General features: G+C 49.9%; 8 protein-coding genes across 8 annotated transcripts; 5 read left to right on the top strand and 3 right to left on the bottom strand.

The window, feature by feature from the left end:
- Positions 1-2,012: 2,012 nt before the first annotated feature.
- N7508_008770 (KxDL motif-containing protein) lies at positions 2,013-2,928 on the top strand (the record flags this gene model as incomplete). The annotated part of the gene is made up of 3 exons (XM_058466833.1): positions 2,013-2,317; positions 2,460-2,612; positions 2,847-2,928. 3 exons carry the CDS (start codon positions 2,013-2,015, stop codon positions 2,926-2,928), a joined length of 540 nt encoding a protein of 179 aa, XP_058314679.1.
- An 821-nt stretch (positions 2,929-3,749) lies between these two features.
- N7508_008771 (AAA family ATPase SEC18) lies at positions 3,750-6,377 on the bottom strand (the record flags this gene model as incomplete). The annotated part of the gene is made up of 3 exons (XM_058466834.1): positions 3,750-5,621; positions 5,669-5,984; positions 6,034-6,377. 3 exons carry the CDS (start codon positions 6,375-6,377, stop codon positions 3,750-3,752), a joined length of 2,532 nt encoding a protein of 843 aa, XP_058314680.1.
- A 336-nt stretch (positions 6,378-6,713) lies between these two features.
- Positions 6,714-7,859, top strand: N7508_008772 (uncharacterized protein; the record flags this gene model as incomplete). Its single annotated transcript, XM_058466835.1, has 2 exons — positions 6,714-6,721; positions 6,779-7,859. The coding sequence occupies 2 exons, from the start codon at positions 6,714-6,716 to the stop codon at positions 7,857-7,859; spliced, it is 1,089 nt and encodes a 362-aa protein (XP_058314681.1).
- Positions 7,860-8,014: 155 nt separating this feature from the next.
- Positions 8,015-9,759, bottom strand: N7508_008773 (protein arginine methyltransferase RmtB; the record flags this gene model as incomplete). Its single annotated transcript, XM_058466836.1, has 3 exons — positions 8,015-9,000; positions 9,053-9,463; positions 9,531-9,759. The coding sequence occupies 3 exons, from the start codon at positions 9,757-9,759 to the stop codon at positions 8,015-8,017; spliced, it is 1,626 nt and encodes a 541-aa protein (XP_058314682.1).
- A 257-nt stretch (positions 9,760-10,016) lies between these two features.
- N7508_008774 (Mo25 family protein) lies at positions 10,017-11,390 on the top strand (the record flags this gene model as incomplete). Its single annotated transcript, XM_058466837.1, has 5 exons — positions 10,017-10,121; positions 10,182-10,242; positions 10,298-10,776; positions 10,832-11,104; positions 11,154-11,390. 5 exons carry the CDS (start codon positions 10,017-10,019, stop codon positions 11,388-11,390), a joined length of 1,155 nt encoding a protein of 384 aa, XP_058314683.1.
- A 639-nt stretch (positions 11,391-12,029) lies between these two features.
- Positions 12,030-14,617, top strand: N7508_008775 (putative TBC domain protein; the record flags this gene model as incomplete). The annotated part of the gene is made up of 2 exons (XM_058466838.1): positions 12,030-14,180; positions 14,237-14,617. The coding sequence occupies 2 exons, from the start codon at positions 12,030-12,032 to the stop codon at positions 14,615-14,617; spliced, it is 2,532 nt and encodes an 843-aa protein (XP_058314684.1).
- A 676-nt stretch (positions 14,618-15,293) lies between these two features.
- Positions 15,294-16,139, bottom strand: N7508_008776 (uncharacterized protein; the record flags this gene model as incomplete). The annotated part of the gene is made up of 1 exon (XM_058466839.1): positions 15,294-16,139. The coding sequence occupies one exon, from the start codon at positions 16,137-16,139 to the stop codon at positions 15,294-15,296; it is 846 nt and encodes a 281-aa protein (XP_058314685.1).
- Positions 16,140-16,930: 791 nt separating this feature from the next.
- N7508_008777 (allantoate permease family MFS transporter) lies at positions 16,931-18,934 on the top strand (the record flags this gene model as incomplete). Its single annotated transcript, XM_058466840.1, has 9 exons — positions 16,931-17,243; positions 17,310-17,425; positions 17,491-17,557; positions 17,625-17,764; positions 17,820-18,096; positions 18,145-18,245; positions 18,300-18,489; positions 18,545-18,658; positions 18,714-18,934. The coding sequence occupies 9 exons, from the start codon at positions 16,931-16,933 to the stop codon at positions 18,932-18,934; spliced, it is 1,539 nt and encodes a 512-aa protein (XP_058314686.1).
- Between the last annotated feature and the right edge of the window lie 307 nt (positions 18,935-19,241).

The raw sequence follows: 19,241 nt of genomic DNA on the forward strand, positions 1-19,241 counted from the left end.
AGTGGCTGCTCAAGACTGAAACTGTGGGAATAGGGAATAGTATCCACCTCTCCACTCGACCCAGAGTCTGGCTCTGGCCCTAGTGTATAGATCGCACACGATTCGAACATCATGTACGCTCTCCGTACTTGTAGTCATTTTCGGAATTGTAGATCAAAGGTTCGCAATGGCTCTGGGCCTGAGGGAGGGGCGGATCAGGACCGGACATTGGGCCCTGACAAGGGAAGGGATGTCCAATTCTCAAGGTTGTGCGCGTCATGTCTGATGTGGCCGAATAGGAATGCCCAGCCAACGTAGCAAAGACAAATAGCATCCCTGCCGGTCTGAAGCTAAGGGCCATAGATTGGGAGATGGTGTCACAGGTAGGATGAACGGGGCATATCGTGGTCAGGCTGCAAGGCTTCTCTTAGGCAGATATCAGTATCAGGGTTCCCGATCAAACACCCGGGCCCTTTGAAGGATATGCCTTTGTTCCCTTTTTTGGTCAGCATCTTCATCCAATGATGGGTATGCGGCACAACATTTGCTGGGTTGCAGTTGTGGCCTGCAGGGGCCCTCCCCTTTTTCTGGAGATGGGGTCAAGCAAGTCATCGCCCATCTGCATAGAGTGGAGAGAGGCGTGCTCCACGTTGATGGGCGTCTGCTGCGCTTGTTGATGCTGCAATGCTCTGCTGCTGGACGTAGAGATCGATGGCCATTGGTGGACGGCAGAGAGGACTTTTGACTGCCGTCTTTGCTGCAAATATTAGCCGCATTGAAGCAAACGACGTAGCAAGGATCAGCGAGGTCCTTTCTCTCATTCGTTCCCTTTGCATCAGACTTTGGTCGCACGAAGTCCGGGATCAATCTTGCTCGAACCTCGCATGGGGCCACTGGGAACATGGCTCCCTTCGAATCAATGCCCGTTCCTCCGCGGTGTTCGGTTCATGCAGTGATGTCCAACATTCCAACATTCTTGATCTTCCCGTGTGACCCTCTTTCGGCCTCGTTTTTGGGCTCTTGGGCTCCGATCTCATGATGTAAGGCCGTCAAACATTTCTCTTTTTTTTTTTTTTCCTCTTTTGGCTTTTTTCAAACGAATCCCGGCGATATGAACCGCTCAGCCCATTCTCTCAACTAAAAGCCATGTCAGATTCGAAGAGTCAGATCCTTTGAGAAACGCATCGATGCCATACTGGTTCTTGTGTAGTTCACAAGCTTATCTCGGCAAGCGAATCAACCTTGATCGACCCTCTCCCCAGCCACCGAATTTCCGAGGCAAAATAAGTTCAGTGGAATAAGAACAAAAAAGTAATTGGGGTGCGGAAAGCGGAAAAGAAGGATAGAAAAAGGATGGAGGGCAAAGTCCATATTTATATCTCACCTGGCCCAACTCCACCTTTGCTACCATCCTCGAACCCACCCCTCCACGGCCCTCCTGGCCAATTCCTGAATACTCTCAACAAGCGCTTTGGCCGCAGAAAGTTAGACATGATTGGGGGGCGTAGATCGAGACCGGTTTTGGACCAAGACGCCACGGAACGGCGGAAACCCTAGTGGAGGAAGGCTGGTGTGCTAGACCAGACAAATTGAGTCTTTTTTTTTCCCACTCTGAGCGGGGTTAGGGCGGTCCAAGAGGCAAATCGGCGGGCAGATACGGAGACTGAGGTGCAGGCGGAGCTCGAGGATTGGAGGACCCGGACTGAGGGAGACCAATGTGCCCCCGAGTGGTCCAATGGCTCCTTCGAGGCCTTCACATCCTTGCCGTCACCCTCGCCTCTGTCAGGATGAGGAGGGTCCGCCGGAGGGAAGACTCTCCGTTGAAGGTTATAAAGTCCCTCCTGTGACCCGGGGGCCTCTGACTTCTCTTCCTTTTCCTTTCTCATCACTCCCACCTGGGCCCTTTTGCAGTCTTCCAATCTCTCTTCACACCTTTGATAGTCCTCTGCCTTACCTCATATAGGTTCATACTCTTCCAACAAGCTCACTACCTCTTTTAAAAGGTATACTTGCCGTCGTAGCAGTCTGTCATCATGGCCACTTCTCGTCACTACTATCAACCCGCCGCCTACCCTATCCATGCGCCTTCGAAGGCACCGGCACCAGCGGGTCTTTACCCCATTTCCAGAGTGCCTGGCTCCCCGCCGAGTCTTTCTGATGCAAGCACTACTGCTGGCAGTCGTTCGTCCGGCGGACTCACTTTCAGCTCCGCTGGCGACTATGAATCCACCTCTGCATCGTACTCTGGCGTCGATGTCGTCGATGTCCTGAGTGACCGCATGCAGAATGCATTTGATCCAACACCATTGGACAAGGGCCTGGCAAGACAGGCACAAACGTGAGTTGCCCCAGCGCAAAACTGCAAGATAACGAGTCGTCGTTTTCGAAAGACTTCTCGCGAGAATCACAGGATCAAAAGATCCAAAAATTCACAGGAAGCAACCAGCGAGTATGACGCTAACGACGATTTAACGTGCCAGCTCGGGCCAGCTAAACGCAAAGCAACAAGAACTGCTAGAACTCCAAGCCCTAGCTCAACGACGTCTGAAAGGCGCACGAGCCAATTTCTCCGAAGGCCTGAAAACAGCCCGAGAAACCAAGCGCGATCTAGAATGGACACAAAAGCGCGTAAGGTGAGCAAACAAGAACCCCCTCATCCTAAATGCCACCCCCTTGCGAACCGATTGACGTGCAAATTCCGCTCCGCTCCGCGATAGGGGGCTTCCGCTCCGCCGGAAAATAGAGCTTGGCACGTGCACGTCGATCAGGAGCCGTTAGGCAATGCAGGCAAAGCGGGCTGAGCGGCATTAGCGCCGATTGAGACGTTCTTCTAGAAGACGAGGCTGACGAATGCGGCTGTTGGACAGTGCGCTCAAAACCAAGGCTGAGAAGGCTCATCCGGATGAGTACCGCCGGTCTTTGAAAAAGTATAGCTATGACGGGTATTGAACCGGGTCGGGCCGGCTTTGATGACTGATATGATGGGATGATTCGGGGTCTCTTGGGCTCCGACTGGGATATATGGTGTTATTTATTTTCTTTGTCGTATTCCTAGTTGGGTTTGGCGCGTCTGTGACGCTTTTTTTCTAGGCACGTCTCTATATTGTGGGTGGGCAGACGGATTTCTGGGCTTTGAGGCAGAGGATTTCTCTGAATGGTACATGTTTTACATAATTTCGTCGTATGAGCTAGTAGTCGATGCCTGTAGATCTGTTGTAATAGGCATTGGGGTATGTTTCTTACCCCCCTTGTAGAGAGGGAAGGCCCTTGTATGGTATGTTATCTAGCTGTACTGGAAGCCTAAGGCCAAAGGCTGAGATGTTTCAGGTGCTTGTAGTCGGTTAGCCCTCCTTTCCCGTTTAGGAACATCAATTGTTGATCTGTTGAAATTAAGGACAGGGGCCTTGTCTTTCTTTCTCACTAAAGGGCCCCGTATTATATCTATCAGGTTTTATTCGTAAGTGTTCTAGGAAGGAGCCGCAATGACACTAGGAAAGACGACAAGAGTGGCTGTTGGATGAAGGCCCAACCGTGCTGTTTACAAAATTGGGATGCTCATTTATCGTATGCTCTTTGGTTCTATAAAAATGGTGACAGAACATGCCAATTGGTGTTGGAAATTATGCCGAGGATAGACACAACTGCACTCCTCTATCGGAAAGAAGTGCTATTCGTTGCAAAGATAACTTCTGGTAAACATTTAATTTAATTGAAAATCAATTGTAGCCAGAATGAAGGCTATTTGACAAGGATTCATCTATAGAAACCCTTTACTGGAAGCTCTGTTCCTCCTCAATGGCTCGGTTGATAACACGAACAAATCGACCAACCTTATCAGAATCCTGCTTAGCGGTCTCAATACCCAAAAGGACCTTCTTGATACCGACGTTGACGCGTCCGTCATCAGCAAGACCACCAATGCTCTCAAGAGCACTTGCGATCTCCTGAGCATCAAATGCACCAGATTGCTCCATAATATATTTCAGCTCACCGAAGGAGCCGACGTTAGGGACCATGATATCCGAGTTGAAGGAGTTATAGATATCCAGCTGCTTCATCAAAGCACGCTCAGTAGTAGTAGCCAGAACCAACAGGCGACGACCGTGGGTGGGCTGCTTCCTGAGGAAGACCATAAGGGCCTGCAGCACGGTGTTACTGAAGCGAGGACCAATTGGCACCCAATCAATGATTCGCTCGATATTGTCAATGACAACAATACTTGTTTGACTCTTATAGGCGCTGTCGAAGATCCGGCTGATGTGCGAGATCTTGGCGGGCTCGCTGAAGCCGACCATATCCTCCGGGCTGATGAGCTTGATGAAAGGGAAGCCGGAATTGATGGCAATACGTGCCGCCAGGGCAGTTTTGCCGCTGCTGGTGGGACCGTGAAGCAGAACGGAGAAGAGGGGTGTTGACTCGGCCTGGCCGACTTGCTTCACGAACAGCTCGCCTTCCCGTAGGATTTCGTTGATGGTTTCGGAGTAATGCATGATGCCGTACTGGATGCGGCTTGACAGCTCTTCCTCGGAGACACCAAAGGCGGGCTTGACTTCGTCGAGTGATTGGAGGAAGTCGGCACGATTGACCTTCATGTTCACCACATCGTCGTTGATACTGGCCATTGTACCGACCTTGACATGACGCGAGAATGCAAAGGACGAAGCTGACTTGACCAGACCGGCGATTTCAGCACCAGAGAAGTTCTTGGTCAAATGGGCAAGCTCAATCAGATCAACGTCGACATCCATAACATTGTTGTTCCGCATCTTTTCGGTGTGGATGTTGAGAATCTGGCTTCGACCATGCTCGTCTGGGAGCGAGATCTCCATGTGCACCTCCAGACGACCGGGACGCAGCAGGGCTTCATCAATCATGTCCATTCGGTTGGTCATACCGATCAACAAGATGTTGTTCAGCTGGTCAACACCATCCAATTTGGACAAAAGCTGGTTAACCACACTGTCACCAACACCAGTGCCGCCACCACCTCCACTACCACGCTGCTTGCAGACGGCGTCCAACTCATCGAAGATGATAATGTGGAGACCGCTCTCGTCGCCCTTTTCTCTGTACTCCTTCTCGGCATCGGCGAACATCTTTCGAATGTTCTCTTCTGACTGACCAACATACTTGTTTAAAACCTCTGGACCGTTGATAATCTTGGGCTCTCTGGCATTGAGCATCTTTCCGATTTGTCGGGCAATCAGAGTTTTACCTGTTCCAGGAGGCCCATAAAGCAAGAGACCCTTGACATGCTGGATGCCCAATTTCTCAACCAGACCAGGAGGGAAGATACGAGAAGCGAAAGCACGACGGAAGATTGTGCTGAACTCGGAGTCCAGACCACCAATACCCATATCCTCAAACTTGAAGCCGGGTTGAATGATGGAGTTGGCCGCTGGACGGCGGTTAGATGCCTTCACGTTGATACCGGTTTGCGCATCCTTGAAAAAGTTGAGCTGAGTGTGACGTGTGAGGATACCTCTAGCTACTGGGTTAGTTTCGACCTCGCCAGAGCTGAGATCAACCTTCTCCGATGTCAAATCGACCCGCTGAACGGTTTTGACCTGCAGAAGAAGGGGAATGCTCTTATGATCCATCAAGATTCTCTGACCGGGCGAGAATAGTTGATTTTCAAAGTTCTGGAACTTATTAGTAGTTGTTCATAGTATAGATAGGGCTGACCTACCTTAATCACGGCCTTTGCCAAATCATCTTGATCATAAGGAGCCTCAACACGCTTCTTGGTAGATGCGAAGCTGACTTCAATATCTGCTGAGCCCAGATAGGCCTGCCCACCTTGGCTGAACGGATCATACAGCTGCACCTTGATCGCATCTCTCAATCCAATGTTCGCCCATGTTCGCTGGGGGTCAGACATGCTCATAAGACCGGGAGGGAAACCATCGAGAGGGCGAGCGGAGAAGACATAGAGATCATTGATGAGGAGGAGGACATCGGCGCCGTCTCTTGAAGGTGGGATATCTTGTGGCGAAACGGCGACACTGTGGCTATTAGCACCGGAACATATATACCAGTAAAAATACCACTCACAGGTTACCAAAAGTGTAGTTATCGTTCGGACTCTTGCTTGGCTGCAAAGTCCAAGTCGGGCCTGGACCTCGCTGTCCGGCTGGCATTCTAGATGGCATCTGCTGCGGAGGTCTTCCCCCAAGTGGTGGTGGGCCGCCGTATCCCCTTTGATCAACAAACGCATCAGTCATCGGTACATCGTTGTCGTGGATAGGGGCTTCAAATCCTGCCCTGGTCAGAGAATTGCGATTGTTATCATACCGTGGGGGTGCTTGGTTGGGGCTCGAGTAACCCTGTGGGGACGGCTGTCCGGACTCCCCTTTGGAGCCACCGAATGGGTTTGGAATGTTGCCGCGATTGAACATGGTGAGTCTGTTGAGAGTTGCTAATTGACGAGGATGAGAGGAGGACAGCTGAAGCTATTGTACCGCCACTCTGACGGGAACGAGTAGGCAGCGATGTAAACCAGTCAGCCTTGAGGCGCAGCAGACTGAAATTTGGTTGTGTGGATATTATGTTTCCCTTGAATATGTAGAGATTCACAAGAGACACAAATATGAAGAAAGGCGAGAGAAGTCAGGAGCTGTAAAGCTGTCAGGGCACTTTGGCCACTCCGGGAACAGCGTCGGCCCGTGGGAACGTCATTATCGATAAGACTTTCCTCTATCGTGCATGTCAGGGTCCACGTTGCCCAGCCAAACATGCCTCTGTAAGTGCGATTTCTTGCTATCTAAGAGATTCTACTGACTTACATTCCTTTGTTCAGCCACTTGTTAGGCAAAAAATCATGGAACGTCTACAACCCAGACAATGTCGCCCGTGTCCAGCGCGACGAGGCACAGGCGAAAGCCCGCGAAGAGGAGGATGAACGCCTCATGCAAGAGGTCGATGCCGAGCGCAGGATCAAAATACTACGAGGCGAACGCCCTCCTACACCTCCGCCACCACCATCCCGTCCGTCATCCGATCCAGCGACCCGAGCAGGCAGGAAAGCCGGTGACGATGCCGGGCCCTTCCGCAAGAGGAGGCGCGTAGCCGGGGAGGACGATACGGACCGAGACATCCGATATGCCCGAGAGGATGCGGCGCATGCTATTGCCAAGCGGGACGAGCTTGTACTTGCTTCTCGAAAGTCGGACAAGACCACACAAGCACCGATTTTAGATGCCGCGGGCCATATCAATCTGTTCCCAACTGCAAGTGCCAAATCAGAGAAGAATCCAGAGGCTGAGGCCGAAAATGCACGGAAGAAACGAGGCTATGAAGATCAGTATACCATGCGCTTCTCCAACGCAGCAGGTTTCAAAGAGACCATTGGTCAAAAGCCGTGGTATTCATCAGCTGGTCAGGATGCAACAGCCCCTGGAGCTATGTCCGAGAAAAATGTATGGGGCAATGAGGATCCGAGGCGCAAGGAGAGGGAGCGAGCTCGTATGGATGTGAATGATCCACTTGCTGCCATGAAGCGTGGTGTTAAGCAACTGAAAGCTACAGAGCAGGAACGCAAACGATGGAATGACAACAAACGGAAGGAGATTGAGTCGCTCAAGGTCGATGAGACACACCAGTCTAGACATCGGCGGAAACGATCAACATCAGTGGACAGCCTTGAAGGATTCAAACTTGATGCGCTTCAAAAGACGTCCGAGAAAGAAGAAAGAAGCTTTCATCGGCCTCAGCGCCGTCATCGAGATTCAAGTCGAAGTCGAGGTCGAGATCAGAGTCGAGACCGCTCACCCCTTCGCTCTCATCGCCGTTCTTCGCATCGCAGCCATCGTGATAGACATGACGATGTCCGCGAGGCTTCCAGGCATTCGAGGAAGTCTGTATCAAGAAACCATTCCTAGGGTAATTACTCTACTACACATGACTCAAAAAACGTTATTATGATACCCTTTTGTGAAGTTCTAAATGCAAATAATCTTTGCTATCACTATATCATAATGCAAATGGTCCCATGTATTTTCTTTTTGGCGTAGAAATCGTCACAACTTGCTCCATTTTACAGGAGGCTCCAGAGCTGGACGCCCTTCTCGGCGTCGGAGTCCCACTGGACGCTGATGTCAACACCACGAGCGCCCTTCTCTGTCTTCTCATAGCCAACCTTGCCGGAGATGGTCTGGCCCTTCTTGAGGGGTTGAGCCTTGTGCTTGGCCTGGTCAATGAGACAAATAGTCTGCTGCCAGTGGGTCTCGGTTCCGTGGGGACCAGTGGTGAAGGAAACAATACCCTTCTTTTGCATTTCCGTAGGAATGGCATCCTCGGGAAGAACAGACTCGCAGGAGGGCATGAAGAAAATGTCGAACCAGATAGCCCATCCGTCCAATGAATCAATGTCCTGGTTCAGAGTAACCTGGAATTCCTTCAAGAAGGATAATTCCTCAACGGTGATGGTGTGCAGAGGCAGGGTGTAGAAAGTCTGGGCCTCTCCAACAATAGTCTCAGGCTGGTTACTGCGAACAAGAGCTTCGTCATAGATCTTGTGAAGCATGCTGTCCATCTTGAAGCCGTAGACGTTGTGCCAGAATGAGATGTGCGAGGCGATGAAGTCGGGGTCAGCATAGGGAGCAACGCGCAGGGTGGCGTGCGATGGAGCCATGAGACCTCCGGGAACAAGGTAGCGGTCTCTGGCGTAGATAACGGAATCGAACATGGCCTCGAAGAGGAGACCGTAACCCATCCACTCAGAGATGATGATGTCGACCTTCTCCACGGGCAGAGCAACTTCTTCGATCTTACCACGGATGCAAGTAATTACATCTCCGAGGCCATTGTCGTGAACAATTTCCTTGGCCCGATCAATGATGTTCGAGTTGTCCACAGCAATAACCTTCTTTGCGCCAGCCTTGGCGCAGAACATGGAAAGGATACCAGTTCCACAGCCGACGTCAAGAACAACCTTGTCCTTGAAAACGTGCTTGTTTTCGTAAACGAAATCACGGTAGGAGTCGGTGCGGATACTGTCCTTTAGCATGGATTCGTGGATCGCTTTGGCAAGAAATTAGCAACCGAGTCATACTTAATAAAACAGATTTCATACCGTTGTAGGCGTACGAGACAAAGTAACCATCTTCGGCCTCCTGGTGTCTATCAATAGCGTGGGATGAGGGCTTCGGTGTAGATTCGGCAAGCTTCTGGTCCTCCTTGGACAATTGATCATCCATGGACTGTTGCACAGCAAGACGGTATTCAGAGAATTGGGTCTGGAGGCGCTCAAGGTTCTCCTGGAGCTCAAGAACCTGGCGCTCGGCCTCGGTTCCAGGGGCAGATTCTTCACCCTCCTCAGCGAGGTCATCCAGGCTGTACAAAAGGGCATCGTCCTCCAAAACGGGCTTCAGGTACGCATCGTCTTCGAACTTGGACTTGGAAGAAAAGTCGGGGGTGTTGTTTCCCTTCTTCACCTCGGAGCGAACATAGTTGACCAATTTGATATTGTCGAGGAAGTCCAAGCCTACAAAAAAAAGTTAGCTTGGGCTCCATTCATAAACATGATTATGCAGCGAGAAATCTGCACATACCAAGGTCTTTCTGGATCTTCAGCAAGTCAAAGTTATACTTCTCCTTACACTCCTTTAGCATTGAGCGCGCATCAGGGAAAACTTGTTCGGAGAAGAGCCCAACAACAGGGTTCGACTCCTCATCGGGCTCAACATCTTCCCAACCCTCCTCGTTGCTGATATCGGAAGAATCCGAGACGGAGTCAGGGATATCCTCGTGAGCAGGCAGGTTCACAGCAGAAGCAGACATAACTGATCAATTGCACGAAATTGAAGAGTGGAGGGGGAGGGGCAGATAGCATTTTGATAAAAAAAAACGTTATCAGAGAGTGCCTCAGGCCACACCCCCGTTGCCCCGCTCCGAGTTTGTTTATTGGCAACGGAATACATCACATTTGATGTCCTTGACCTTCTCCCTTGAATTGTCGCGCTTTCCCCATGTTGCCTTGATATCCTCTACGGCTCCTTAAACTTGTTCCCGATTCACACTTATAGCCTCATCTCCCTATGGCTTTCTTCTTCAATCGCGGTCGCTCGCGGCAACCCGCCGAGATCGTTCGATCAACGAAGGAGATATTAACAAGAATCCATGATTCGCAAAATGCCCTCAAGGTTGGTTTCGAAACAGCAAGGTGCTAGTTTACAAGATGGGTTGACTAATCAATGGACTAGACTGAAGACGAGCTGGCCAAGCAGCTCGGCCAAATGAAGCTGATGGTGCAAGGAACACAGGGTTCGTCTTGCGGAAGCATCAACTAGGAGTCAACCGCTAATACATGACTTTTTAGAGGTAAATACATCACCCGAACAAGTCCACGCTCTCGTCCAAGCAACTCTACAAGAAGACTTGCTCTATGATCTATCTCGAAGCATCCATTTACTTCCGTTTGAAGCCAGAAAAGACACTCAAACCATATTCTCGCATATCCTTCGCTTCCGACCTGTTTCATATGCAGACGACAAAGACCCCCCAGTTATCTCGTACCTGGTCCACCATCGACCAGAAATCATTATTGAGTTATGTCGGGGGTACATGCAACCCCAGAGTGCCATGCCATGTGGTGTCATCCTCCGAGAGGCGTTAAAGTTCGATGTCATCACCGCTGTTGTGCTTTATGACCAGTCGAGTGAGGGCGAGGCTGCTGTGCGGTTGTCGGAATTGAAGCCGAACCTTCCTCAAAGAGGGGATGGTGTGTTTTGGAGATTCTTTGACTGGATAGACAAGAGCAATTTTGAAGTGAGCGCGGATGCATTCACAACTTTCCGGGTATGGTTTGAACGATGATTCACGGCTTGATACTGGCTAATCCTACATTCTACAGGAGATTTTGACCCGTCATAAGAGCCTCGTCACTGCATACTTGGCCACCAACTTTGATCTTTTCTTCGGCCGATTCAACAACATCCTTGTCCACTCGGACTCATATGTGACCAAACGACAGAGCATCAAGCTTTTGGGTGAGATCCTATTGGACCGTGCAAACTATAACGTGATGATGGCATATGTGGAGAGTGGTGAAAACCTGAAACTCTGCATGAAATTGCTGCGCGATGATCGCAAGATGGTACAATATGAAGGGTTCCACGTTTTCAAGGTATGTTAGCCCTCGGATTTATATAAACACTCCATCTAATGATGTCTAGGTCTTCGTGGCAAACCCAACTAAATCGGTGGCGGTGCAAAGAATTTTGATCAATAATCGCGATCGATTGTTGCGATTCCTGCCTAAGTTCTTAGAAGACAGAACTGACGACGATCAATTTACGGACGAGAAGAGCTTCTTGGTCCGCCAGATCGAACTATTACCCAAAGAGCCTGTGGACCGGAGTCGACCTGCTCGCGACTCACCATCTGGGGCTAACACGACTGCTGTGGCTTGAACATTAAACAGAAATTTTGGATCGCAATGACCCTTTCATGCCGTTACGACACCCTTTCTCGTGATTATAGTTGGGGATAGGCCCCCTTTCTTTTGAATTGCATTGGCTGATGGCCCAGCCTCTGCCGGAGTTCACGTTCTGTACATTTCGGAGGCGTATAGATGGGGAAGAAAAATTGAGGATTTTACCACATCTAGCGACTTACGTAGACTATGGGGAATGTCTTTGATCCTGCACGTCCATGGGGTTTCTAATCTAAGCACAACTAGCGGGCTCCACCAGACTCCTGGTTCTTTTTGATCCACACGGCCGAAGGTGGGACATGAAACCCCCTTGAACTTATTTTAGAGAAAGAAAAGAAAAGAGTTGAGGTGTTAGCCGAGGAATGAGGGAAGAGTAGATGTGTTGTACTCTGCGCCAAGACCACCCCCCGAAATACTCCACCTCCCCATATCTCCTGGGCCTCAATTTTAATCTTAACCCTGACGAAATCCTGATGCTTGAGATTCTATCCTTGTCACTCCTTTCTTGGTTAGAGTTTGCTGTTTAATCCCCTCCAACGATCCGATCTTCGCTCTTTGCGCGCACTCTTTTCTGTCCTTGTTGCGATTCAATCCATGCGCAAGTCATGCCAGGATAATGGTTAATGAGCTTTCTACATCGTTCGCCGACCGGTCGGAGCCCCGTTCGTCCATTCGCGCCGTGCCCTTCGAAAACACTGTCCCTGTTGGCGTCCCTCTTGCAATTCGGTCGGTCTCGTTACCCACGCCAGATGCGCCACTAGCTCCCAATGGCCGATCGTTAAGCACGAGTGATTCCTCGACTGGTCCCGGTGACAATGCTCCTTCCGAATATGCGTCACTGCGCGATATCAAGCAACATTCGCGTCTTGCACCGTCAACGCCAACCGGAGACGGAAGCCGGACGATTCGATCGGAGGGTCCCCCTTCGTTGCGCAGTGTGCCCAGCATTCTTGTAGACGAGCCAAACGCTCGTCCTAGCTCGCGGCCAGGCTCACGGCCTGGCTCGCGCCCTGGCTCTCGGTGGTCGGAGCGCAAATGGGGTGGTTTGAGGAAACGCTCGGCGGAGATGGACAGGAAGTTTTGCTCGGATTCGCCTCCGCCAGTACCTCAGATCGAGCGCCCCTTTTCTGGTATTCCCCTTGAGATACCGACGGCATCTTTAGAGGGATTGGATAAGCCGATGAAGTTTTCCACTCGTGGAAGTTTGATCAAGAGCAATGCAAACCGCCCTCACCCAAAGCCGTCCAAGGAGAAGTTGGAGGCACACCCTGAACAAGTGCCAGAATCCACCTCACCTCAGAAATTGGATGAATCACCTGGGCCACAGACTGAGAAGCAGCCGGAACATCCCTCGGAACGCCCAACTCCTGAGTTGACTCCTTCCCCTTCCATCACCACATGTCGAACTGAAGGTGAGAATGGAACACCGAAGGCGGTTCCGCGACGCGCTCAACCGCAAGGTACCCTTCGCCCGAGACAGTTGAGTCTTCCAAGCAGAGTCATTTCGGCCGACGAAGACATGCTGTCACGGCGAGTTCGACTCATGTACGAAAAGGGCGAGGATAATGTCACTGACTCTGAGGTTGCGAAAGCAATGGCTTCTGAGAATGGTGTTCTGTGGGAGGAGGGTGTAGCCACAGACTCCGAAGCCCCTGGCCCTCAACAAGCTGAAACTGAAACAAAGCCACGGGCCTCAGCTGAAGTCGAGCGCAAGCGAATTAAGAGAGAAACCCAGGAGCTAGCAGGAGGTGCCGAGTATTGGCAGAACGTAAATGCCGGAGAAGTTGATCGTTATGGCTTCATTCGACCTCCAACAACCGCCAACGGCTCCGAGATCAACCCACTGCAGCGAGTCACTACGAGTCTTCTTCTTGCTTCGGAGACACCTCGTCGGAAACGTTCTATACGTCCACCAACTGCTTCCGCTAGCAATCGTTCCTTCAATGGTCGTTCTCCAACCCGTCAGACCTCCACGGCCGGCCGGCCATCATCTTCGCAAAGTAACTTTAGTGCGCCATTACGCCGCTCAACATCTCGTTTGCGCACCGCGACCAATCGTCTCCCTCACAATCGAGACCGCAAGGCCAAAGATGAGGCCGCTGACATGCTCACTCTGCCCACCGAGTCCGCTGCTGATGAGAAAGAAGATACTGCGATCTCACGCGCAATGCGGAAAAAGGAGTGGCAGCGCGAGGACAAGTGGACCAAGATGGCCAAGCCAACCCGGAAGACCAAAGACGGCGGTGGCATGACCTTTGAATTTGATACGCAGAGCTCGAAGTTGATCGAGCGGACATGGAAAGGCATTCCAGACAGATGGCGAGCTACAGCTTGGTACTCGTTCCTTGAGGCCAGTGCTAGACGTCATGAAAACAGTCCCTCTGAAAAAGAGCTTATAGAGGCTTTCCATGAGTTCCAGTACGTCTCTTCGCCTGACGATGTTCAGATTGATATCGATGTGCCGAGAACCATCTCCAGTCACATCATGTTCCGGAGACGGTATAGAGGTGGCCAAAGACTCCTGTTCCGTGTGCTTCATGCTATGTCACTATATTTCCCCGACACGGGCTATGTACAAGGAATGGCCGCTCTTGCAGCTACCCTACTTGCATATTATGACGAAGAACATGCCTTCATAATGCTTGCTAGACTATGGCAGCTGCGGGGCCTGGAAGAGTTATACAAGTCTGGCTTTGCTGGTTTGATGGAAGCTTTGGCCGACTTTGAACGAGAGTGGTTGGCTGGTGGTGAAGTAGCCAGCAAACTGGTAAGCTGAATCAACCAACCCGTGAGATGTATCTTTGCTAACAACATCATTTTCAGAACGAAGTTGGAATTCCACCCACGGCCTATGGAACCCGTTGGTATCTCACCTTGTTCAACTATTCAATCCCTTTCCCGGCCCAACTCCGGGTCTGGGATGTCTTCATGCTCCTTGGAGATGCCGAAGACACTCGGTCAGGAGCCTCAGGGAAGAATAAAGACTCTTCTACTGACAATCCAAGAACATTTGGTCAAGGCCTCGACGTTTTGCACGCTTCATCCGCCGCTCTTATTGATGGCATGCGTGAAATCATCCTCGAATCCGACTTTGAAAATATCATGAAAGTTTTGACTAGTTGGGTTCCCATCAAAGACGTCGAAATGTTCATGCGTGTGGCCAAGGCGGAATGGAAGGTTCATCGCCGCCGGAAACCCTCTTGATTTCTTTGGTCAACAATTTGGAGTCTTTCTCTCCATTTTGACTCACTAATTCCCTTTTCCTAATTCTGACCCAGTGGGTGCCTATACCCTAATGATTGCAATTTGCGCCCTGTGGTCAGCCCCTAATGTCTTCAATTCATTATACCCCTTTCTCCCCAATTGCGAAGAGTGTTTGTATCATCTACATTCTTCCTGCTTGGAACTTTTTGTTCTTCCCACATTCGACATTCCTTAACCTAATACCCTCTTCTCACCGTGGATACTAATACTTCATGACTGCCGTTTTCCTATCCGGTTTTCCTAGATGATACTTATCTTCACACCCCTTCTCACTCTCTTTTGGCTTTCATTTTATTTTGTTCCTGTCCCCTAAGACTTTTGTACATTTATTTGGCGATGAGCTTCGGGTATCATCAATCGTCTATTGTCCGGTATGGGGCTCACGACTGCCATGCACAACATGAGAGCCTACTGTGAACCACAGTCATGCCATTGACGTATTCAGGTGAACCAATCCCTATATACCCGGAAGCAAGAACGCAATATTATCTGATACCCAAATCAATAATCTCAGTTGGTGGTGTTTGACCTGAAAACACTGAATTTCTTACAGCAGTAGGAGTCTGTCAATGTCCTCTCCAAGGACACTTTTGTTGCAAAGACACTGGTGTAAACATTAGCCGAGGAGTCCCTTGCCACCCTTGACGCCCAAATTACCTTTGTCAACATAATTCAGCCAACCCCCAGCAGTGGGATCCAAACCGCGCTGCTGAACAAAAATGACTTCAATATTGTACACGGTATCCAAGCCAACAGTATTCATCGTCTGACAAGATCCCTTGACTGCCTTGAACCAACCCTTGAACATTTCATCACCAGTTTGACCATCACTAAACCCCTCAGCCAGCACCAACAAAACCTCCCATTTGATAGAAGCCCAAATGCGATTGAAAACCAGGCCAGTCGAATCAACCTTGGCGTAAACAGGCCGGAAACCCGCCATAGCAGCCTTCTCCATCAAAAACGGAAATACATCAGGATCGGTATGTCCACACGACATGACCTCGTAGTAAACCTGCTCAGGCGGCATATAGTAATGACCATTGCAGATACGGTAAGTCTTCTCCGTCTTCACGATCATCTCGCTCGTCTTCAGGGAAGAAGAGTTCCTAGTGATAACAGAGTCCGAGGCAACCTTGTCAACCTGGCCCAGGATCTCGATCTTGATCTCCAGCTTTTCGGAAATAGCCTCGATGGCCATCCATGCGTTTCCGGCAGCTTCTTCCAGCGACGCGGTGACTCTCAATTCGCTTGGCTTCGCGCCTAGCTTGCCTGCTTGCGCGCCTTTGTTGTTGATGTAGTCGACTGCGCCGTCGTAGCTGGCTTCTGGTTTCTCGCATAGGATTACCGAGGGTTCCGCTGCTACCCACATAATGCAGATCCGTCGGCCCATCACGCTTACACCGATCACGGCGATAGCACGGGTGCTTGTGTCTAGTCTAGTCCACGGGGTTGAGGGCATGGTGGCTTCTTCTGGGGCGGGCAATCGGGAGAGTTGAGAGGATTGCAGGCCTTGTGGGATAGACAGGTTGAGTGGGATGTGTTTTTAGCCACTGGGCTAGGGTTTGCTAGCTGTGATGTTATGATGATTTGGTGCCGGATTGTTCCCGGCGATGATCTAACTGATGGCGGATGTGTTTGCCGGGTGGCTGAAGGTTGACTTGAAAAGGCTGTCTGTGAGTAGAATGGAAGGCATTACTGTGGGAAATAGTAGCAAAGAATAGCTTATGCAAGAGCCTTTATTGAATAATCTGTGAAGGAAGGGGCTAGTTTGCATGTATACTTCAATGGGCATGCCAGTGATACCATGTGGCGTGCGATGTTTGAAAGCTTAAAAAAAGCACAACATAGACACTCAATTACCAATTTCGGAAGGAGATATGTCCACATCGTCAAAGCAAGAAATGCTCCACTCAGCGTAATCGCCGAGGAATGAAGTATACCCCTCATGCCAAGGGTCGCGCTGATCACTCCAGCTTTGTCCGGGGTAGACTTGCATACCCCGGACGAGACTATCCCGTTAGAGAAATGCAACTATAAAGGGCGGAATGATGCCCGCTCTGAGGGGTAGGATCTGGTATTTATATCTTTGGAATAAGCTGGGAGGCTTTTGTTCCTTTCTTTGTCCTCTATCAGAAACAAGTGTACAGGTATTACCTTCACTGCGTTTTCCTTATCCCAGCCTCATCAGTGCTATATCTTAGCTAACTCCTTCATGTTTGCTAAAGAACTGTTCCGCTCTCATTTCCCACCATGGTAGACTCGAGTGACACCCCCGAGAAACCCGGCCTGCGCGAGGTCGAGAATGCAGTCATTCCCCTACCATACAGCGCCGATCTCAAGCAAAAAGAGCACATCGCAGATGCCGAATCAGGGAGCCTCGGCCCAGTGGTATTTGAAGGTATTGATGAGAATGCAGTGCTCCGGAAGATGGACATTCGGTTAATCCCAATGCTAAGTGCCTTGTATCTACTTGCATTTCTGGACCGAGGCAATATCGGAAACGCAAAAATTGAGGGGCTGGTGGAAGACCTCCATATGACTGGACCTCAGTACAATTGGACTTGTATGCTTTCTTCTGAATTGCGATTCTGACATGAGAATGAGGCTTGTTGACCATTGTTTGTTATAGTGACCGTGTTCTTCTTTACCTACGCGGCTTTCGAGCTCCCGAGTAATCTTCTTCTAAAAAAATTGAAGCCATCAAGATGGTTGCCTTTCATCATGGTTGCATGGGGGATTTGCATGGTGAGAAGTTGAGGATTGAGTGTCGTTGACGGGGGCCATACTAATATCGGACATCTTGCATATAGACTCTGATGGGAGTTGTTAAGGGCTACGGAGGGCTGCTGGCCACTCGTATTTGCTTGGGAATTGCTGGTACGTTGATCACAAGCGTTGCAGAAGTATACCCAAGGATCCAAACTAAATATGGTTGCAAATATAGAGGCTGGTCTGTACCCCGGTGTTGCATACTATATCACTCTCTGGTATCCCCGCCACCGAGCACAATTCAGACAAGCACTTTTCTTCAGCGCGGCAAGTGTCGCGGGCGCATTCTCTGGGCTTTTAGCGTATGGCATTGCGGTCTGTCTTCCCCTTTCCCATCAACTAAATGTATCATTAACATTGATTCGTTTAGAAAATGGACGGTGTGGGCGGATATGCAGGCTGGCGATGGATTTTCATCCTCGAGGGTCTGTTGACTGTCCTCGTTGCCCTCGTCGCCCCATTTGCAATCCACGATTCCCCGGAGACGGCCAAGTTCTTGACCGAGGAGGAACGCCATTTCGTTATCCACAGTTTGAGGATTCAGAACTCGGCAGACTCCCACGAGATGGTTCAGCAGAATGAGAAATTTCAGATTCGCTATGTGATTGACGCATTGAGTGACTGGCAAATTTGGTTGGGTATTCTAAGTAAGTGTGTACGCTAATGTTAATGTGCTTCTGCTAACTTACGCAAAGTGTACTGGGGCATCACTTGTCCTCTATACGGCATCTCTCTGTTCCTTCCTTCTATTATCAAGAACCTGGGATACAAGTCTTCTACTGCCCAGCTTCTCACTGTGAGTAGCATTGAACTGCTTTCCTAACCATGAAACCTAATCAGTCTGTTACAGGTACCAATCTATATTACTGCTGCTGTTGTAGCGGTTGTTGCAGCTTGGTTCTCAGACAGACGAAAGCAGAGATCACCATTTATCCTATTCTACATGGGCATGATAGCTGCTGGATTTATTATCGTTCTCGCATCTACAGGGCGTGGCGTTCCAGGAGTTGTCTACTTTGGCGTCTTCGTGGCAGTCATCGGTAAGTACATCTAATTGAAATCCAAATATACATCAACTAACGAAGTAATTGAAAGGTATCTACCCTGCCTTCCCCGGAAACGTTACTTGGCTGAGTGTCAACATGGCCGGTGACTACAAGCGAGCTGCTGGCATGGCCATCCACATTGGAATCGGCAATCTCGCAGGAGGTAAAGATACGCCTATTGGTTAAATATCTTTGTATGCTAACATCGGTCTGAACAGCAATGTCGTCCAACTTCTACCGTTCCCAGGATGCACCCAATTATATTCTCGGCCACGCACTTGAACTCGCCTTCGTCATCGTTGGTATGGTGGCAGTAGTTGCTCTGCGCCTGTCTTATCAACGCATCAACCGCAAGCGAGACGCTGTGGATCCTTCTGAGTATCCCGAAGACCCAGACTCACTGGGCGACCGGTCTCCTCTCTTCAGATACATGCTTTAGATTATTACATGGGCTGTGCATAAATCTCCATGGTGGGTTGAAAGGTCTAGAGCATCATTTTTGGCTTTGCGTATGATAAACAATGCTGCAACTTAGAACAAGATGAGACCAAATAAACGTTGAAATCTATAAATATCAAGTACAAAAGGAACACAACAATTAGACCAACTGTTCCGTGGAATTTCCCAGTCAACGGTCACACCAACGATTAGATTGATGGTCCTTTAAACAGAAGTATGGTGTTACAATATACTTGAAGCGTGAAATGCCAGCCACAAAGGGCAAACCATGAGGTAAGCGCTACTAC

Source organism: Penicillium antarcticum (genome assembly GCF_028974205.1).
Source record: "Penicillium antarcticum strain IBT 31339 chromosome Unknown utg000009l_segment0_segment0, whole genome shotgun sequence".
NCBI classification, from domain to species: Eukaryota; Fungi; Ascomycota; class Eurotiomycetes; order Eurotiales; family Aspergillaceae; genus Penicillium; species Penicillium antarcticum.